The sequence below is a fragment of the Trichosporon asahii genome, assembly GCF_000293215.1.
Source record: "Trichosporon asahii var. asahii CBS 2479 unplaced genomic scaffold scaffold00008, whole genome shotgun sequence".
NCBI classification, from domain to species: Eukaryota; Fungi; Basidiomycota; class Tremellomycetes; order Trichosporonales; family Trichosporonaceae; genus Trichosporon; species Trichosporon asahii.
Genome location: NW_014040916.1, coordinates 36,566 through 57,047, shown reverse-complemented (window position 1 = coordinate 57,047; position 20,482 = coordinate 36,566). Strand labels below are relative to the sequence as shown.

The 20,482-nt window shown below is 59.3% G+C and overlaps 8 protein-coding genes across 8 annotated transcripts; 5 read left to right on the top strand and 3 right to left on the bottom strand.

Moving 5' to 3' along the window:
• Positions 1 to 377: 377 nt before the first annotated feature.
• A1Q1_06639 (uncharacterized protein) lies at positions 378 to 2,279 on the top strand (the record flags this gene model as incomplete). The annotated part of the gene is made up of 2 exons (XM_014327688.1): positions 378 to 439; positions 503 to 2,279. The coding sequence occupies 2 exons, from the start codon at positions 378 to 380 to the stop codon at positions 2,277 to 2,279; spliced, it is 1,839 nt and encodes a 612-aa protein (XP_014183163.1).
• A 675-nt stretch (positions 2,280 to 2,954) lies between these two features.
• A1Q1_06638 (uncharacterized protein) lies at positions 2,955 to 3,957 on the top strand (the record flags this gene model as incomplete). The annotated part of the gene is made up of 7 exons (XM_014327687.1): positions 2,955 to 3,038; positions 3,080 to 3,096; positions 3,271 to 3,385; positions 3,432 to 3,484; positions 3,522 to 3,543; positions 3,586 to 3,753; positions 3,808 to 3,957. 7 exons carry the CDS (start codon positions 2,955 to 2,957, stop codon positions 3,955 to 3,957), a joined length of 609 nt encoding a protein of 202 aa, XP_014183162.1.
• Positions 3,958 to 6,493: 2,536 nt separating this feature from the next.
• On the top strand, positions 6,494 to 6,919 carry A1Q1_06637 (uncharacterized protein; the record flags this gene model as incomplete). Its single annotated transcript, XM_014327686.1, has 1 exon — positions 6,494 to 6,919. The coding sequence occupies one exon, from the start codon at positions 6,494 to 6,496 to the stop codon at positions 6,917 to 6,919; it is 426 nt and encodes a 141-aa protein (XP_014183161.1).
• A 2,601-nt stretch (positions 6,920 to 9,520) lies between these two features.
• A1Q1_06636 (uncharacterized protein) lies at positions 9,521 to 11,236 on the top strand (the record flags this gene model as incomplete). The annotated part of the gene is made up of 1 exon (XM_014327685.1): positions 9,521 to 11,236. One exon carries the CDS (start codon positions 9,521 to 9,523, stop codon positions 11,234 to 11,236), a length of 1,716 nt encoding a protein of 571 aa, XP_014183160.1.
• Positions 11,237 to 11,840: 604 nt separating this feature from the next.
• On the bottom strand, positions 11,841 to 13,115 carry A1Q1_06635 (uncharacterized protein; the record flags this gene model as incomplete). Its single annotated transcript, XM_014327684.1, has 2 exons — positions 11,841 to 12,598; positions 12,656 to 13,115. 2 exons carry the CDS (start codon positions 13,113 to 13,115, stop codon positions 11,841 to 11,843), a joined length of 1,218 nt encoding a protein of 405 aa, XP_014183159.1.
• Positions 13,116 to 13,428: 313 nt separating this feature from the next.
• A1Q1_06634 (uncharacterized protein) lies at positions 13,429 to 15,098 on the bottom strand (the record flags this gene model as incomplete). The annotated part of the gene is made up of 7 exons (XM_014327683.1): positions 13,429 to 13,589; positions 13,646 to 13,674; positions 13,769 to 13,957; positions 14,055 to 14,260; positions 14,317 to 14,413; positions 14,515 to 14,866; positions 15,023 to 15,098. The coding sequence occupies 7 exons, from the start codon at positions 15,096 to 15,098 to the stop codon at positions 13,429 to 13,431; spliced, it is 1,110 nt and encodes a 369-aa protein (XP_014183158.1).
• Positions 15,099 to 15,428: 330 nt separating this feature from the next.
• A1Q1_06633 (uncharacterized protein) lies at positions 15,429 to 16,185 on the top strand (the record flags this gene model as incomplete). Its single annotated transcript, XM_014327682.1, has 3 exons — positions 15,429 to 15,861; positions 15,996 to 16,097; positions 16,178 to 16,185. 3 exons carry the CDS (start codon positions 15,429 to 15,431, stop codon positions 16,183 to 16,185), a joined length of 543 nt encoding a protein of 180 aa, XP_014183157.1.
• A 233-nt stretch (positions 16,186 to 16,418) lies between these two features.
• On the bottom strand, positions 16,419 to 17,664 carry A1Q1_06632 (putative peroxisomal membrane protein pex16; the record flags this gene model as incomplete). Its single annotated transcript, XM_014327681.1, has 3 exons — positions 16,419 to 17,094; positions 17,133 to 17,478; positions 17,523 to 17,664. The coding sequence occupies 3 exons, from the start codon at positions 17,662 to 17,664 to the stop codon at positions 16,419 to 16,421; spliced, it is 1,164 nt and encodes a 387-aa protein (XP_014183156.1).
• Positions 17,665 to 20,482: the final 2,818 nt, after the last annotated feature.

The following is a 20,482-nucleotide window of genomic DNA, read 5'->3' as shown; positions in this document are numbered from 1 at the left end:
CTGATAACGGGCGAGTCGTGTGCGTCGGCTAGTGGTCGACGTGAACTCGTCGCAACCCTCCAGACCGTCTCGACTTTTGGCTCGGAGGTGACGGACAGTCACGAAGTCCACCCGGCCCTGAAATGCCACCGCCCCCTAACGCCGTATCTCCGCCGATCGTAGGCCCTGGCAGCTCAGCGTCGTCTTCAATGTTCACCGTGACGGTCGGTGTTCGTTTGCATTCTCGGTGGCCACAACATCCAAAGATCAGTCCAGTTTCTCTTTCTACAACAATCAGCCAACCACCTTCGCGCTGCCTTTGTTCTGATTATTGATTTCAATCTCGGGACGCTACAAAATATCCGACAGCACTAAGCTACAGGCAAGCCAGTGAAATCATGTCGGTCTCTCCTCCCCACGAGCCCCAGCCTTTGCGGGACCGGACCCCGGAACTCACCTCGTAAGTCTTTGCCGTGAAATCCATCTAGGTCATAATGCTTTGGAAACGCTAACATCTTTGCAGTAAACGTGAGAAGCGTCATCGCGAGGATGACGATGATGATCGTGACAGGACCAGACGCCGAAGCCATCGCCACGACGATGAACGCGACTACGAGCGCGAAGACCGAGACCCTGAGGACCGCAGACGTCGCCATTACGACTCTGACGAGGAGCGCGACCGCGAGCGCCGCCACCGCCGCCGCGAGCGCGAGAGCGATGATGACAGACGCAGATCTCGTGACGACCGTGACGACAGGAGCTACAGCCGCGAGCGCAGCGGACGCGACCGCGACCGTGAACGCGAGAGGGACAGGAGTCGCCACGACGATCGCCGCGAGCGCGATCGCGATGATGACGAGCGGAGCCACCGCAGCAGTAGGCGTGACCGTGACCGCTCGGGCTCCCGCGACCGGGACCGTGAGCGTGAACGCCGCCACCGTGACGACAGAGACTCCGAACGTGCACGCGTCCGTGCTATGACTCGAGAGGAGAAGGAGCGTGAGCGTGAGCGCCGCGACCGTGAGATGATGGAAGAGCGTCGTGAAGCCGCTCGCCGGGAAGGAGTGAGTGTACCATGGCGGTCCCTTGAGCTGACGTTGCAGCGCGATTACCACTCTCCCCGCCGCCGTCGCGGCAGCTCTGCGCGCGATGAGGCCGCTGACCTCCTTAACGAGGTGGACTCCGAAGCTCGCTCCGTATTTGTTTCGCAACTGGCTGCGTCACTCAAATCCTCAGATCTAGGCTTATTCTTCGAAGACAAGCTGGGCCCACGCACCGTCCGCGACGCGCGCATCATCAACGACCGCCACTCTCGCCGTTCTAGGGGCATCGGGTATGTGGAACTGGCTTCGACCGATCTGGTTAGTAAGGCACTTGCTCTCTCAGGAACTATCGTTATGGGCATCCCGATCCTCGTGACCCTCACCGACGCGAGCAGCAACCCCGACGGCATGAACCTCGGAGCCATCCTCGCTACCCTGAAGGCTGAGCGCCGTGAGCGTCGTGAGCGTATCCAGCAGCGCCGCTTCCCCCCACTTAGCCCAGGTTTGCAGCACCGCCTCGGTGTCGACGTCAATGCGCACGCCGAGGCGGCTCTGCCCTACCACCGTCTTTTTATCGCCGACCTCGCCGAGGTTCTAAACGCAGAAGACATTCGTCAAGTCTTTGAGCCATTCGGTGAGATTGAATTCGTGGACTTGCACACAGATGTGACTGGCACCAGCAAAGGAACGGCCTACATCCAATTCGCCGAACTCAACTCCGCTCAGATGGCTCTCGATGCGATGAACAATTTCGAGCTTGCCGACAAGACGATCAAGGTCATGAGCGTCGACCCGCCCCGTGCGCCGCGTATTGAGGACGAGGAGCGTGGCGGCGGTAATGGTCGCCGTGGCGGACGTCTCGATGCTCAGGGCCGCATGGACCTAATGTACAAACTCGCCCGCCGCGAGAACCCCGACGATTCGTCGCGCTCGCGCGCCCCCGCCCCTCAGCAGCAGGAGCGTGCTCGCCCCACAACTTTCCTACTCGTCAGCAACATGTTTAACCCCGACGAGGAGACCGAGCGCAACTGGGACATCGATCTCGCGGATGATGTCAAGGTGGAGGTTGAGAACAAGTACGGACACGTTGCTCGCATCAAGGTCGACAAGATGAGCAACAAGGGTGATGTCTACATCGAGTTCAAGGACATTGACGGAGCTGAGCGTGCCCAGCGCGGATTGCAGGGACGCTTCTTCGGAGGGCGCTCTCTTACTGCCCAGTACATCAACGAGGGCCTTTTCAAGAGCCACATGTAGTCTGATCGTGGCCTGCGTTGTTTCCGTCCGCCTCCTCTTTCCTGTCTGACGTTCTTCGCATCTGTGTATCTAGTCTTATTGCTTTATACCCTCCATAATGCTCAACTTTCCGATACCATTTGTCATGCAATGTGCTCTGAGTCCGACTCGGAGAGGCTGCATACTCAGGAGTGTTAAGGTGTGGGGGCTGAGCACGCGGGGCACATGACTCGGAGTGATCGATCGGCGACTTACATCGGCGTGCCTGACTGCTCATGCAACTTGCCACTACAGGCTCCAAACGGCCCCGCTCCGTCGTCATCAGTTGCTCTCACTATCCTGCACAAGGACACCCACATCCCCTCACTTGGAGGCAATCTCAACATCGCATTCTGAGCCTGTGACTTCTTGATCTATCCCCCTGCACCCTTCGCTTTCGAGCCCTCACTCCACACACTCGCTCGACCTCGACTCGCTCGTTCGTCCCTCCACACCTCCCTTTCACTCCACCCAACCTCCACCCCTCGGTCGCAATACGCCCACGAAAGCGTCATTGAGCGCTTCAACTTGCGATCGGACCTCATCACCAATCCACTACTTCAAACTGCGTCTCCGTGACGGTCTACTCATCACTCGGGATCAAGCTACAGAGCACCGAGAGCGTGCTGTCGCGACTCAACAAGCTGATCCGCTGAGATGGCCGTCTTCGGTGGATTCTTCGAATGGCTTTGGTCGTTGTTTTGGAGTAAACACATCGAGATCACGATCATTGGACTTCAGGTGAGTTGGTTCGATGAATGCAGTTTGTGACTGACCTTCAGGCCAGCGGAAAGACATCGTAAGTGGCCTCTGACTGATCGGCGTCATCCACCCGCTAACAACACTCCTCCGATGGCTCGCACATCAACCAATCTCTCCACCTCCGCCATGAACTCCATCATCGATACCTTGCCGCTTATCTGCTCCACGGATCGCCCCCTCAACGTTTTTATGATGGACTGCTCACTAATAGGCTCGTGAACGTTATCGGCTCCGGTCAGTGGTCTGAGGATGTCGTTCCAACGGTCGCCTTCAACCTGCGTCAAGTCCGCAAAGGCAACGTCACGATGAAGATTTGGGATGTTGCTGTGAGTTCATTCACTACCTGACCCCATAACTGACATGCAGGGCCAGCCCAAGTTCCGCGGGATGTGGGACCGCTACTGCCGTGGTACAAACGCGATTGTGTAAGCTGCAATACTCTTGACATCTAGCTGACGGCAGTTATGTTGTGGACTCAGCAGACGTGAGTCTAGCTACGCAGTAGTTTACTAACGACCAGCAAAAGAGCCTGCCGACAGCTACTTCGGAGCTGCACTCCCTACTGTCGATACCCGATCTCGCTGGTGTGCCCCTACTCGTGCTTGCGAACAAGAACGACCTGCCCGGTTCGCTTCCCGTCGACGACATCATCAGCCGTATGCGCCTCGCAGAAATCCAGGGCCGTGCCGTCTCCGTAAGCTATCGTAGCCCGCCAGATCGCTAGCTGACATCAGTGCTACTCCACCAGCAACAAGACGAGGCACAACCTCGACATCGTCCTTGCATGGCTCACTCAGCGAGCCCAGTAGGCCATTCGCCTATACTCGCTCGACCGTCACCTGCGGTGCAGCTTACACGGCCTGGAACACTTGTCTCATCCTCTCTCTCCAGGAACTGAGCCCAATGACCAAAAGCATGCTCGGCAAATCACAACCAGCCACACCCCTGCCATGTCCTCATTCTGTTGTAACGTGCGACGCGACTCATGCCATTACCTAACCCTAAAACTGCATAGCCAGACTCATGCCAACCTCGCTTCCCACTGACTTGTCGGCCGCGAGCTCGCTATGACAGATACTGATATCAGCTAAGCCGTGCCGAAAGTCAGCTCACCTTCGATTACAGGATGGCGAACATCGGACCAAGTCGCTGGCTCCATCACGAACTCGGAGACTCGATAGATGTCTCTGAGGTAGAGTTAGATATCGCGAAGCGCATAGCAACTCACTGCGAGTGCCCCACCATCGGCTCCTGTTGGCCCGAGACTGCGAAAGTCGGCCATAAGGACTATGCGTAATACGCGTGTTGGAGGCAAAATCGGCAGGCGCTCGCAGCGGCAGGAGCGCAAACACAGTGGACGAACCTGACAGGAGTTAATCGTTGCGCTCATCACAACTCACAGTAACCGTTCTATGACACGACCCCAAGCGTCTGCCTGAATGCGGAGTTATTACTAATCTGGCCAAAGCAACTCACGCCGCAAGAGACGCGGATCGTTAGGATCGTGCCGTCAACAGTCGATGCGCGCAAGTGCTTGGTGGGAATCGATTGCTTCTCACGACAACAACGGCATCTTCACAGTACTCAGAGTAACTGTCTGAGTCTGAAACGCAGTTAGACGCTAGCCAAGTGTCGATAACTCACGTTGATGGGAAAGAGAGCGCCGTTAACTCCTCACTATTGGTTCTTGGATGACCGGAGCACGCCCGACGGCTGGAACTCCAGTTACACGCCAATCCGCCTTCGTGGGTGAGGCTCACCGAGTCCCCTGTTCGTAGCCGAGCAAGAATCGCCAACGATGACCCACTGAGATATAGGAAGAGACTGACGCTAATTCACAGCTGCCAGCCTCCAATGTACCGAGCGGCCGTGGACATATCGTCGCTGTCAACCCGTAGAGAGGACTCGGTCTCGTGCTTCTCCAGTGCTCTCGCAGTGAAGCTTAATGTCTACCACACACGGCGTCGCGACCTGTGCCTGAGTTCCTCTCCGCCTGGACAACTCACTCAGGATACGCTCGCACCTATCAAGATGGGTGTGATAATCCCTGGCACTCGAACTCTTGATCTGGGGATCTGACGGGGCTGGTTCAAGGTAGACCGCGTCTTTCTCTCGACAATTCACGGCGTCTGGATTGATATACGGACACTGGTAGGAGTTAGGACACACGGACATGAGAAACTCACCTGAGCCGGGCTTCGACGGTGTGACGGGGTCAGACCCAGATAAAGAATGTATCCAAGCGATGCACGAAACCAGAGTTGCCCCCTGGTGATTAGCTGGCCGAACAGTTACTCTCACTCATATCGCACCGCTGTCTTTCGAAGGTGATGCATTGATCCATCCTCCTCGACTATGAAGTTCCCTAAACGCCGCACACTGTGAAGGAGTTGGCACTGAGCGAGGTTGGGCAACTCACGCGTAACATGCTATCTGAGGAAGAGTTAACTATGCTCAAGTTCCGGCAACTCACACCTCATTGTCCAAGCTTGATCAGATAGCGCACACGTGAGGGCTGGATTGGAGTTAGTCAACGACGGTGACGAAACTCACAGACGGTGCCCCCGCTCTTGGAAAGCAAAGACGTACTTCGAGGTCTGCTGAGACTGAAGGTGAGCTACTCCGTTGGGTATATGCTAGCTCTATGAGACGCACTGTGGTGGAATGTGGGTTTGGAGTGAGAAGGTGTCGGGAAGAAGGAGAGAAGTTGCAGACAAGCGCTTATATATAGCTCACAGCCCCTCAGCTTCCCCCCTCGGTCTTGCGTGCAAGTCCCGCAGTGGTCGCCCACTCAAACGGCCGGCGTGAGGAGCGAGCTGAGTGCGACACTCAGTCACCCGAAGAACGTCAACTCGCGACTCACGCTTGGCACGGGCGCGACAGACGCGTCCTCATGATCTGTCCTAATGCCTGCCACTGCCTTGCCGCTTGGTCGGAACCTTCTGGACGATCTTGTTGGAGGCCAGGTCCACCCATCCCGCGGGACCGGTCACACATCACTCTTGCTCTCTCGCGCCAGATAGAGATGGCGGTCCTATGGATAAGCGGACGCGAGGGATCCGCAACCGTCGCAACCGCGCTGAGTCATGTGCGGGGGGCATCAGGATGCAGGAGGAGCGACTGGAAAGTGCCAAGGCTCTGAAGGATACAAAAATCAGGTTCAGTAATCTGTTCGAGCTACGGCCTGGGTCTGGACACGAGCGACTACCTCGCCTCCTCGCGCCTCTGCCTATTGACAGCAGCGACGACGCGCCAGAGTGTCGTCAGTTGTGTATCTGACAGAAGGGCTCGGACTCGAAGACAATCACTTTTCCTCCCCGTCTTCCTCTCTTTGCTTCATCCCCATCAATCTCCATCAAACATCTATCTCCTCGGTGAGCTTAGTTGCAGTACCTATTGAGCTGACACTCAGACCCTAGGATCAACAAACAGCTATGGGGTCCGCGCAAAGCTTCCACAGGAAGCTAGTTGTTTATATCGACGACCCCATCATCGTCGACGACGTTTCGATCTTAGTCCAGTCCGACCAAGACTGGACCGCGCTGTTCGAGGCACAGCACGTTGCGGGTCGTCTCGACTGTCTCAACGACATCATGGCTCGCAAGAGCTTCCTCTTCAACAGGGGACCCGAACGCTGGACCGGCAAAAACCGCGCCCTAACCGCTGCCGTCAAGGATTATGTCCTGAGGCACCACACCTGGTGTGAGGAGATGCTGGCGCGCGGCAAAAGGCACATCAACGGTGAGGTTCAACCCCCCATGGTACCTTTCTTCTTCGGCAACGTTCTAGACAGGAAGGCCCGCTTAGCCGGCAGCGAGGACTTCCGCGACCCCATGAGGCGCCGTCCTGCGTCCTGGTAGGCACCTTCATAGCAATCCGCTATGCATGTTCAAAGTGTTGAGCAAGTAACGATAGACAGCCTGCTCTCACTTGACTAAGAGCTCAGACCGTGTGTATCAAGAGTTTTGCAAAGGCAAGCGAGCATCCTCTCATATCCGAAGTCGTCTCAAGCCTTTCAAGTTCCTTGCAGCGCACGTCAAAAATCACATTCACCCGGTCTCCATAGGCAATGTCCAAGTGAAACGCAGCGGCCCACTGATATCATTCAGGAGCCCACCGTAAAACCGCTCATGAACAATGATCTCATCTCATCGCAGTTGAGGTCCTGGCTGCTGAATACAAGTGTGAGTGGTTCTCTCCCCCAGGTGCTATGTTTCCCTCCACGTAGTGTTGCATTTTGTAACGTGCGCTTGCTTATGGAGGGCTGTCCTGTTGTAAATGAGAGATGCATAACGATGAACTACAGTTGATACCTCCATATATAGCCACGGCGGCGCTGCCGCCGTGGCCGTGGCTGCGCTCTGATCGCTCTTCCAACATGTCCGGCTCCGGCACCGCACACGTCACAGAGGGGCGCTCCGGAATTTTCGTATTTTCGCACTGCCACACACACCACGCAATCTGGTGGCCGCGTTCTCTCCGCCCAGACGCTCTCTGCCCAAACGGCCCACAGGCACGTTTCCCGTCGCGCTTTTCATCGCGCACGCTAAGGGCTCGAGCACCAGCCATGATCGTTAGCGAGTCGATCGTGCACAACTTCCCCAGCGAGAGGAGACTCTTAACTATTTACCCTTTCCTTCCCATCCCTGTCAAAGGCAGGGGCCAGACCAAACGGCCAGCTTGCAGTCTTTCTCCCATTGCCTCGCCTCCCCACCCATCCTGTCACCATATGCACAACGCGATCTGTCCTTGGGAAGCAAAGCGCGCGTTGTGATCTCAATCGCTCCCCTTTAACGCGCTTACGATGTTCTGAAGTGCTTTCAATCAGATCTTGAAAGGAATCAGTTTCCTGATGGATCTTCGCACTCGCAACCAGGGCAACCAGGCCGGGTTTCCCCGTTAGATTCAGCAACCTGGACGAACAGCTCCGCCCTCGCAGACCCATATCGGGGAGCACTCGAGTTTCAGTAGCTTGAATCACCACGGAGCTGTACAATATCTGCTATTCTCTCTTGAGACCTACATCAGGCTCGACATTCGCCTGTTGTTTCTCAGTGCTGCTTCAATCGGAGGCGACATTGACACTGCCGTATAATTCCACCGGGGTATATTTATCACGCCTGCAGCAGTTCAGAGGACCCCTGGTCAGTTACGAGATCTCTAGTCTGAACGGCGTGTTTACATCGCATTCACCTCTTTCTCTCTCAGCCTTCTCCATTGTGCACCTTGATGAGACGTTTGCATGCTACGCGTCCGCATCTGTGACGATGGCGAGAGAGTGCAGCCATGTTATCCCCGGACGATGATCACTGCTCGCTCCAGTCGCATCACACTGATGGCAGGTTGAGTGGACTTCTACGGTCTTGGCAGATCCTTCTCTACTAATGTCGCCTGCGGACTGATGGGCGGCGCAAGCTGGTCCTCCTGAGATGACGCCCAGGCGATGACAGCCTGATGCGGTTTCCCCCGCTCTCAGCTTCACAGGCGTTCGCACACACAGCACACAGGCGGTCGCGAAACTGCTTGCGTCGGCACATCTGGAAGGCGCAATGGTGCACATCTGCTGCGGCAACGTTAATGACCGGACTGACACCCACAAACACATAAGAACGTGGCATGTGGTGTTCGTCTTTCCCAACACCTCATCATCCTCTATTCTCCGCCACCCCCGCTTACCCTCCCTTTACAATCGTCTCCAACCCTTTCGTTTTGGTGGGCATCAAATGCCATCAGAGAACTGGCGCGGCAACCAAGTGAGTAGCCTCCTTTCAACCCCTGCTTTGTCGCCATCAGTCAGGGGGGTGAATCGGAATGTCTAGGCAGAGCCACCGGGAGCAGTTGTTGTTGCAACTTGCGGAGACGGTGGACCCAGCTGAGATTGAGCTCATAGGCACTCTGCTTATCAGCACAATCGATCCATCGTTCACTGTTCGATTGGTGAATGTCCCGGACGACGGGTCTACTGTTAAGTGGTATGAGCCGATCCCTGATGGTGTGGGACGTATGATCAACGTCATTCCGACAAAGCCTAAGCCGGTCATTCAGTTCTCGCTGAGGGCCGGTACATACACTCGCATTGTGAATGTCGCCTCTAGGTGCAATGACCGCCTGAGGTGTGCGGGTATGCCAGTAACTACTGCGCGGCGCTCTTTGGCCGGTTTCGATACCGCTCGAGGAGCGGCTTCTTGACCCACCCGTACACCATCCTTGGTCCCTTACCCGATCAACTACCTGGGCGACGGAGTAGCTTGTGGAGGATCGTAAGAGGGGGAAAAAAACTGCCAAGGGCACTCCTGCCGCTGCAGAAGAAGCAGTCACGGTCGGACTGTCCCAACGGAGGGAGGAGTGCTGGAACAGTTGCAGGTGACGGAGCAGCAGAGCATCGTGTCGCCGGAGCAACCACCACCACTGCGTTTGCACTCCTTGCTCACCCCTCCGATTGGGACAGATCTGACATACAGATGAAGTCGTGCGACGCTTTGTCGGACGATAGCAGCGAGTTTCACACTGCCCCTTCAACTCCGATCGACGAACGTTCCTGCCCCATCCTCGAGTCGCCTGCAAAGATCGACCCCCAGGTCTCCGCCACCCAGACTCCTGCCGATCATCCCGCCGGTGACAACCTCAGCCGCAGTGCCGCCATCGAAAGCAACTTTCGTGGTGATTACAGTTGCCTCTTCTGGCTCGGCGGGAATTTCTTCACTGCAGAGCCCGAGCAAATCGAGTCTGAGTCCGAGCCCGAGACTTTGTTCGACTCCGACTCCGAAGAGTGCGCAGAGCTCAACCGTAGACAGCGCATTGCGTACCTCAACGCCCAGTCAGCAGCTGGAACTGCCTACGGCCCCTACCACCCCAATGGTATCCGGGGGCACAGGGAGCGCATCGAACACCATGGGCGCTGGTCGCCTCAGCTCCCACCCCATCTCCACCGGAACGGCTATTCCAGCGACTCGGGCGACGAAAATGGATCCGACTCTGACGACAGCGGATCTGGCATCATTGTCTGTGGAGACTCTCACAACCCTGGAGCTTGGGGCGAAGTGGGAGACGGACTCGGGAATGGACGCGGACGTGTCGGAGAGCTGTGGGACGGACTCGGTTTGGATGCCCCGGGCCTCGAACCGGTGGAGCGGCTGGGCATCCGAGGACAGCCAGGAGTACGAGGCGGACGTGCGCGCGATGGCTCTGGCGACGCCGTCTACCGAGGCGAGCTTCCAGGAGCCGATGGTCGACAGGCTGAGGCGAGGCTGGGGCAGGGTGGTGCGGCCGCTCCGTCGCATGGCCGCGGGCATGAACGCCCTCGTCAGGGGTATTCACCGATGAGGTGGACGGACGTTCACGGCACGCCTGCCGGCTACGAGCGCCAGCCTACGCCCGGCCCGTCGAGGCAGCCTTACCACCCGGACGACTGTGACATCTCTCGTCCCATCGTTGTGGCGCCTACGCCCCGCGACCTCGTCCCCTCCTACCACCTCACCGATGGCGGTGCGTCTCGCGCATGGGAGAGGGATCAGCAGCAATACTCCCAATCGGACGTCAACCTCATGTACGGCTTGGGCCTCTTTCCCCCAACCCCTCCGACCAGGTACCCGCCTGCGGAGACCGAGGCACCGGCGCCTCCTCGTCCCCGCCGCCACCGGGTACACAGGATCCTCAACGCCGTCAGGCGTCACGTCCGGCGCCTCGACCCGCACGACGCGCACAGCCGCGACATTCTCCCCGCCGGCGCCGAGCTGCAGTACAAGCAGGACATCCTAACCCGCATGATGAAGCGCGTCACGCTCGACGCTTACAGGCCGCACGACACCTCGCCGCAGACGGTCCAGCACGTCGAGAAGGAGTATTGGGACAAAGTGGCTCGCGGCGAGATGGGCATCACGCGGCCCGAATGCGTGCGTAACCGCGCGGACATGGCCGAGTTTGCCCATTACCTGAACCGCGTCGAGAACCGTATCGACATGTACGTCGAGCGCGGCCGCTACGACCCGCCGCCCGGGGGGAGCCGCTATGAGCCCCCCTTTGAGGGTCGCCGGGACCCTCCTCCAGCCCGCACCAGAGCCCCGCCCCGTGCCCCAGTGCAGCACCCGGCCTTTATCCCGCGCCATCTACGTGCGCAGCAGGTTGGGACCGACTCAGAGGACAGCGACCTCGAGGCTAGCTGTTACGCGCGCCACTGAACGATGTCCATAGCTCTGTCTCGGCGGAAAGTACGGACCGCTCGTGTACGACGTCACCTGTGTGGTGAGCGATTAATGAGTGATCAACATCATCTGTAATATCAGCAACATCTCCCAGATCATCAACACCGCCGTACAAGGCGCCATCATCCTCATCTCAACGCCCGCACATCTCCTCCATCGCCAACGTGTACCATGACACATCATGCAGAGTATCTCCATCACCCGCATCACCCTCTTTACACTGTCCAAGCAACACTCCTAGTCTGCCCAGGTCAATTTCAGTCCCATGGTCCGTGTCTCGAAGAACAAAAACAATAAAACTCCCAAAAATATCCGTACGTGTGCCTCCTTCTCATCTGTAGTCCCTTATCCACCCACAGATCGTTATACTCAATGCCTCTCCTTTTCCCCCCCCACTAGTATGTCCCTGGTCAGTCAGGACTATGTTAGTAATGCATTCTCATTCCCCCACTCTAGGCCCAGTCTCTGTGTCAGCTCAGAGTCAGCTCAATGTCAGCAGCGTAAAGTATAAGTACGAGCACGTGAGTGCATTGTCCATCCCTTGCATCCCAAATCTCTATTGTCCCCTGCCCATCCATACTCAAACCGCCAACTTGACGCCAATCTCCCTCGGTTTACCATCACTCTCCAGCGCAGCCTCGACAAACCCGACATCCCAGAGCGCCGCCCTCGGCTCGCCATTGTTAACTCCATTCTCGCCCGCAATAGCAGCCGCAAACTCGGCCAATTCGCGCGCGACGCCGCTCACGGGTCCCTCTTCTGTGACATCGGCCACTTCGCCGCCCTCCTCGCCTCGAAGCTCTAGACGCCAGCTGCGTCCTTTGTTGATGAGCGTTAGTGTGGCATGCGCACATGTGACGCGCAGCTCGTTCTGCGCCCTACTTTCCCGCGCGGTGTCAGGTAGGGCCCACGAGAGGGTGAAGCTGCCCACTGGGGCCGAGCGGCCAGGCTGCACGGGCATGTCTTTCAGATCCATCGTGCCAGCGCCAGGCGCGAAGGAGCCCTGCGGCTCCCCCGTCGCGGAGGGGGAGGGGAGGGCGAGGCCGACCAGCGTGTCGTGCGGCGGCATGTGGGAGCGGTGCAGGGCCTTGTGCGCCGTAATGGTGGTAGGCAAATATGCGGGAGGAAGGACGCAGCGCAGCACTGCTGCCCAGTGCACGCCGCCGTCGAGGAGGAAGCCGCCCTGGTAGTCCGGGACGGTGCGCCAGGTCGTTGCGTGGTAGGACGCGCCGTCGAGGAGGACAGTCTCAAAGTTCATCCGGTAGTAGAGCACGGGACCGACCTGTGGGGAGGCCAGGAGCCGCGCCGCGCGGTGCAGGAAGGGCTCGTGGGCGAAGTCTGCCGTCAGTCAGCTGAAGTAGGGTGCACAGACGAGGCCGTGCAGAGGCGACTCACTCTCAGCCACGCGCCAGACGAGGCCCTTTGGCGCCCATTCCCTCTCGTACTCCTCGACGAGCTGGCTGGCCTGCTCCACATCGCGCCCCACGGGCTTCTCGCTGATGACGTGTTTGCCTGCCTTCCACGCGCGCCGGATGAGTTCCGGCTGCACGCCAAGGGGAAGCACCATGATGATGGCCCTGATGCTGTCGTCGGCGAGGATGGCATCGAGACCGTCGGGGCCGGACTTGACCTCGGGAGAAGGACTGTTGGGGAGACCCGTCTCCTTTGCCTTTGCGGCGAGCTTGGACGCTGACTCGGGAGAGCGTGACCAGATTGTCGACACGGAGAGGCCCGGCACGAGAGCTAGAGAGGGCACGTAACTGTTCGTTGCGAAGAGGCCGCCGCCGAGGAGGGCGGCCTTGATCGGCTCGTGGGAAGCGGGGATCGAGTCTACGGTTGGAGCGGGGGCGGACATGCTTGCTGTGGAAGATGTGTTTGAGACGAAGAGAGTTGGGCAGGCTGCGATGAAGTCACCGTTGGCGAAATGGGCCGGCGGCATCGGCCCGCCCCTGACCGGCTCGCGGCGGCTATTGGCGGGCTGGCGGGATTACTCAGCCGCATGCACAGGACGAAAGCCGCACGGTGGCTTGGCGCGCGCGAGGGTGTTGGTGCAGACAGAGGAAGCGCCGCGGATCAAGAATCTGCATCGGTGTACGAGCACCTGGGCCGTCTAGTCTATAGCCATGAGAGTGCTCATTCTAGCTCCAAACCTCCATGGAGGGATAAGTCTACGCCTGCATCTTCTTCAGCTCGTTCTTCCATGCCCACTCGACAGCGAGCTCGACGTCGTCGGTGATCATGGTCGGCTTCTTGGCCGGCTCGCCGCCGGCGTACACGCCCGTGCGAAGGAGCACCGAGTTCCAACCGTACCGGTTCGCGCCGTCAATGTCTGCCGTCAGCGGGGGTTCGAGTCAGGTGAAGCGAGTCACGGCTCGTGCTACTCACCACTAAGAGGGTTGTCGCCGATCATGTACCTGGCCGTTAGCTGATCGAACAGGAGGCAAGCCTAAAAAGAAGGTCAGAAGGCGGGAGCAGCACAGCTGCCTCCAGTGCCCCACGCCCACTCACACGTCCAGCGGGCCGTTGACGCCGAGGCTCTTCGCCTGCCTGTCGAGCATGGTGTTGGCAAAGTCGTACGAGGCGTGGTGCGGCTTGCCGTACTGGTGGTAGATGAGCGGTAGACCAGTGCACGCCTTGTAGACAGCCTCGACGGAAATGCGGAACGCGCCCATACCGAGGCGAACAACAGGGTAGTCACTGGGGTCAGCTTAGATTGGGGGATCCGGCGCAGCAGGAAGGGTACATGGCCATGTAGTGAGAGGAGGCCCCGGCCCTCGCAGATCCGGGTACTCACGACTTCCACTCCAGGTCCGGGTTCGAGAACCACAGCGGGACCTCTCCGCCCTCCTTCTGCTTGTGCCTGTCCTTGCGCATGGTGCCGAGGAGACCTCCCTCAGACTGCTCCAGCTCGTTGATGAGGGTCAGGTCGCGGCCCCAGTCGTGCGAGTCGTGCAGGACGAAGATGGCCTCAATCGGCGTCGTGTTGAAGTCAATGTCGTGCTGGAGGTCAGCTGAGACTGCGCAACCACGCAGCTGCGGAGAAATCATGTACTCACGCGGACCATGGACTCGGGCGGCGGGTCGGTCTTGTCCCAAATTGAGCGGCGCCAGTGGATGATATCCTGCGGTATCACGGCCTTCTTGAGGCCGTACCTGGGCGTTAGCTAAGACGAACAGGTGTTCCAGCATGGGCGCAGCTGCGTCCCCTGATTTGCAGACTGCAACGTCGAGGGAAGGGATCAGCTAGTACTCACGATTCGCCAACCCTGCGCGCATTATCCCCCGGTCCACCAATACACAGCACTGGCCGATCCTTGTACTGTCCAACGACAGCCTGCAGCGGCGTGTGGCTCTGCACGAGCTGGTTCTCGCCCAGCTCGAGGTCAAAGTCGCGGGAGAGGGCCTTCCGGCGCTCCGCGTCGGGGACACCGCCCCCATTCGTCATGAGGAGGAAGGGGACGGGCCGCTCGAGGCGTCCATCGAGATTGGCCAGGAACTGGAGTGTGCGCTTGGCCTGGGGAAGGACGTGGTGGCCCTGCTTCAGAACGCCGTCGATGTCAAAGGCGAACGCGAGGGAGGGCGGAACGGGGATAGGAGTGGGAGCAGCTGCGTGTTAGCTTGCGAGACAATGAACGAGCTTCGAAGTAGGAGTGCAGAAGAAGGGACGAGGAAGACGCTGAAGGAAGGGCGCGAGGAAGGCCACGCCGAGGAAGGCTACACGGCAGAACGTCATCCTGCGCCACGGCACAAAGACACACTCACTGCTTCGGAACCGCACCCCCAGCGTCCGGGTGAGAGGGAGCACACGCACGCTCGTGCGGAGAGACAGCGTCGCCATCGTGATGGGTGAGTAACTTTGACGTGGAGTGAGTAACGAAGAAGCAACACGAACGCGATTGACCCCAAGCAGCATGCGTATCGGTCGGACCGCTCTCTCCGTCCGGTACGTCCGGCTCATCTCCGTTACCGTGCAGCGTGCCCAGCGACAGCCGAGTCGTCGTGCCTGGTGATGGCAAGTGAACGATGCGGAGTCCCACGAGCGGGACTAAAAATATCGCTAAGTGAGCCTCCCACAATCTTGGTCACGCCTGGGCTGCATGCAGGCTGAGATACAGCGGCGATGCGAGTGGTTCAGGCATGTAAACAAACACACAAAACAGTACCGACAATGGGGAAGAAGGACAAGAAGCCTGCCACCGCTGTGGCCGACACGGCGGCCGACATTGACGATATCTTTGCCGCACCGAAGAAGTCAAAACCTGCTGTTGCCGAGCAGCCCTCTTCGTCCTCGAAACCCTCAAAGTCCTCGTCAAAGGATAAGTCAAAATCCTCCGAGAAGAGCGAAAAGGCGGAGGAGAAGGAGAAGAGCGACAAGAAGGACAAGTCTGAGAAGAAGGAGAAGAAGCGCAAGTCCGAGTCTGAGGAGCCGGCCAAGAAGAAGAACAAGAGCGAGCGCGTGGTTGAGGAGGTCGTCGACCCGTCCCTTGCCGTCAAGGCTGCCGTTGAGAAGGCTAAGCAGAAGCCGGTCAAGGCCGCTAAGGCTCGAGGAAAGGAGGTCGAGGAGGACATGGCGTTCCGTGACTCGAGGGGAGATGCTGGACGTGAGTACACCTCCCCTTTCACCACTCGTCGTCCTTATTGAGGGAGCCTCGCGACGACTACCGATTTCTTTTACTGGCGTCCGGGTATCAACCGCCCCACGCTGTTATTGCGAAGAATGTCAGCTGACACCCAGGAAAACGCACGGAAGAGGGCTACCTCGTATTCAAGGAGGCCGAGCTCGGTATCGACCCCGAGGCGGGCGGCACGCCCTTGTGCCCGTTCGACTGCGAATGCTGTGAGTTTGTGTTCTGTTGTGGCTCGAATGTCATGCTGCATCTCCATTCTCGAGGGGTACATAATGCTGACTGGTGCAAGGTTTCTAATCTCATCTGCTTCTCCGTTGTACAACCATCCCTCAGCCCCACCCCCACCTTCCTCCCATTCTTCATTGCTGTCCCAATCCCATCCTCGACGAGCTCGCGCGATCGAGGACCTCTCACACACTCTATGCATTGCTTTTTCATCCGGACGCCGTGTCTGCTGTTAGCTCCAGCCGAGACACGACCCGTAGCTTGGAAGTCCACGATTACGCCCCACTCGCTTCCTTTGCTCGCCGTTACTCACAGTAGTACTCGTCCACGAGAGGAAGGTAGCCCTCGAGCAGGCCACCGGCGAGGCCAATGAGAGGGATGCGCTGAAGACCGCGCACGACGGCCATGACCTTCGGGCGGGTCCATCCGACCCACATGGGCCCAGTGAGGAAGAAGCGGGTCGCGAGCCGGCGGTCGAGCTTGGCGTAGTGCTCGGCGAGGAGCGTCGAGTCGCCAGTCGGAGCACGGAAGTGGCGCGAGACCAGCTGCATCGCGAGCGGGATGAGGAAGGGGTAGAAGTACGTCGAGAGCGTGGGCAGCGACGCAGGGCGGTACTTTGACTTCGGGTTGCGCATCGCATAGTAGAAGAGCAGCACCTGCACCAATCCCGTCGTGGAGTTGAGCACCTCGGAGAGCCACTCCTTCGCTGTGCAGAGCTCGGGAACCAGGCCGAGCGGATGCATCTGGTACGCCTCCGGCAGCGATGCTACCAGTGGGTACAGGTGCGCACGCAGCGGTTGGCGATGACCAATCTCCGGGATTACGGGGCGAGCGTCCTCCATCTTCTTGCCTAGCGCTGCCGGGGGCTGCGACTTGAGCTTCTCCTGCGGAATCATCGCAGGGTCAAACTCGCGCTGCGGTGTCGGCGGGGTGAGCACTGGGCGTCGCGTCACAAGGAGCAAGATGAAACGGAGGATCGATCTGTATTGTCAGCTCGGCGGTCCACGAAAGAAGCTCACTTGAAAGCCTCAATGGAGAGCACAAGACGCCAGCGCGCGCGGTCGCCGAGCTTGCGCCGGATGAGCATTTCGAGCAGCAGCTCAATGTAGGTTACCGTCTGAAGCGTGCGCGACGCTCGTCGGTACACCTTCGACTTGTCTGTCCAGTACCGCGTGTATCGCCTGTGCTCCGAGGCTGGAGGAAGAAGGGGCTGCACTCGACTCGCAGGCGGTGGAGCGCCGAAGAGGGACTCCTGAACGGCTGGCTCGGGCGCGAAGGGATGCGGGGGCAGGGACAGGGATGGCGGGATGCGCTTCTCGAGCAGCGCATCGTGCCCGCTGGACACGAGGGAGAGGAGAGCATAGACTGCGGATCAGCAAAAGTGGAGGTCGCGGGGGAAGGCAACTCACGGCCCTCGGACGCAACGTCAGCGTCTGCAAATCGACCGGGGAGGAACCAGGTGACATTGCGGATGGTGGACTCGACAGTGTTGACGGTCGAGATGTTGTCCACGAGGAGTTTCTCGTAGGCGTCGACGAGATGGGACGCCATTGTTTGGGGATGGTGGAGTGGTAAGGAATGACTTTGGTTAGAGGGGGTGGATCTAGATGGGACTGGTCGGGAAAGATGGTGGAAGACACCGGCATCTTTGGGCCGGGTGATGATGGGTGGCTCCAGCAGGCTGGCCCGGCAAGCTGGCAAGGGCATGCGGCAGGCGGAGCCGAGCGCCCTTTGGGCTGGCTCGGTGGGTGGAGAGCTGGAGAGTGCGTCTCCGGCAAAGGGGCGGGATCAGATTGGCTGAGCGTAGATCAAGCCTCTGGGTATGACGGAGGTGTGGGGTTGAGCGGCCAACGGCTGCAAGTGGAGGCCTAAGGTTCCAAAGTGCGAGGTGGAGGCTGACCGCGAGCTCATGGTCTGCGACAGATGCAACGTCGAGCAGGTTGGGTTCAGGCGTGTACGGCATTCAACCTTGGTTGTGTACGTTGCTCGATGGAGCCGCCCGCTCCTCGTGCCAGCATCAGGCGGCAACACCTCTCTCTCCTGACCATAGGTGCTCGTCCGATAGCTCACAGGCGAGAGGATCTCTGTCCTCCTGGGCTCAGCGGGCTCAGGGGGCAAGGTCCGCTGGGCGAATGAATCAATGCATGCCTCGAACCTAGCGTTCAACTGAATCGTCCAAGGGCGGCAAAGGGCGACCAGGGGGCTTCAAGGACCATCAATCAGGTCAACCAGGGAGGGAGGGCATGAGCGCATCGTCCATCCACCACCACCTACCTCCTCCAGCCAGCCGCACCACCGACCGACCGACCGATCCACCGACGCCGCCATCCAACACGACCCACGACCACTCCTTCGTCCGTTCCAGATCTCACCATCTCCTCTTCTACTCTTCCACACTTTGTTCACTCCCCGCGTCGACACGACATCTGACATGGTTCCTTAGCTCAACATCATCCTTGACCCTCTCACCCATACACGCGCAGAGAACCCCTCGACTTGCATACGCAAACTCCAACTACCCCATACCCCGCAACCAGCAAGCCAGCGCGCGCCAGCGCCAGCACTGACGCTCCTTCCTCCGACAACGAGTTTCACCCGACTCCCCGCAACGTCTTCCCCGTCCCCCGACCTGACACCTTTGGACGTTTGTCCCGCTCGTGTGTGCCGCAGTAGCCGCTGAGAAGCGCCCAGCAAGTCACCATGAGCGGATTCCAGTCACGACCACCTCCGCACATCAACGTGAACCTTGATCCGAACCGAGACTCCCGCTTTGAGAGCGCTCAGCAGGCGGACGACATCTATGCGCTGTACGGACGAGACTCGTGGGCGCTGTCAGACACGGCGTCGCTGCGGGAGCCGCACATTGCGGCGGCTTCACACTCTGACGTCGGCAGCCCACGGATCGGACCGAACGGAGCACATGGCGACCAGATGGAGCAGTTAGACTCTGACGACGAGGTGTTTGAGGCTTCGCCGCCGCGGCCATCGTTCGAGACGGCTCACTCCCGCCCCGACTTCTCGCAACCGCGTCCAGGGCTCGACACGCCAGAGTCGCCAAGAGTGGACACCTTCTACCAAGGCGACGGCATGGTGCACGCTCAGCCTTATCACCCTGGCGGAGGTTGGGGTGATGGAACAGGAGCTGAGCACGAGCACACTGATCGACATGTGCCTGCAACACCTCCAGGTCCACAGCAATACGTGAGACCGCCTTCCGAGAATCACGCCCAGTCTGGACCGCCCGAGAGCGTCAACTCGCACTACAGCAGCAGCATGGCCCCGCACGAACCGTCCTCGACGGACCACCACTACTCACCCTACTCGAGTGCCGGTGTTGGGCCCCCAGCGCACAGTGACCAGTACCACGACGCTCATTCCGGCGGAGAGCACGACCTCTATGCGCCAGGTCCGCAGGGCGTGCCCATTGCTTCTTCCGGATCGCAGCCGCAGGCTCCGCAGACACCTTCTCAGCCTTCGACAATGTCGCGCGCCTCTCGCATTCCCCCTCCGACTCTTCCTCCTCACCTTCGCACACCGGAACGATTGTCCCCGCCGCAAGCGTCTCCGCCGGGCTCAGCACCAGTCCACCCTTCCATAGCACGGCTTAATGGGCGCGTACCTAGGAACGGACCTCCCGCTAGCCCTTCAAGTGCTGGAGACCATAGCATGAGTCTCTCACAAGCCTCGCTCGTCAGCTCCCAATATCCCGGAGAAGACGATGAGGCCTTCCATGTGCGATCAACTTGTGAGTGCAGCTATCAACGACGGCTTTCTGAGCTGACAACAGATGCTCGATTAGAGGTCGAGGGCGTGTACGGCGACGGGTGGGACGAGGGAGTTGAGCGAACACGAGGCGGGGCCAGCAACGCGGGGCGCGTGACGATGGTATTCCCGGATGAGCCCGGCGAGATCTCTGAGCAGGAGCGCAACTTCCTGGCCTCGCTTGATCGGTACGGGTTTGTCGATGTCCCCGCCCAGTCGCGCGCCGAGGGGCGACTGGTGCTCGTCCCGTCGTCTCCGTTCAGCAAGGTGCCGCGCCTGAAGGTGAAGGCGGGTACGAAGCCATCCAAGCAGCCTCCTCCGCCACCTCCCCCAGCATCAACGGGGCAACCGCCATCTCCTACCGTCCCGCCGCCAAACGGACCGTCAGGGGTCGACCGCACGCGTGCCAAGAAGAAGGAGGAGGAGCGCGTGATGAAGTGGCTCCAGATGATGAGCGTGGACAAGCGCGACACGGGCGGAAACGTGACGCAGTGGCGCTGGTCAAGTACCGACGGCGCCAAGCATCCGACACGTATCTACAAGGGCATCCCCGATCGGTGGCGGATGGCGGCCTGGTGGACGCTGGCCGAACAGCGCGCAGCAAGGG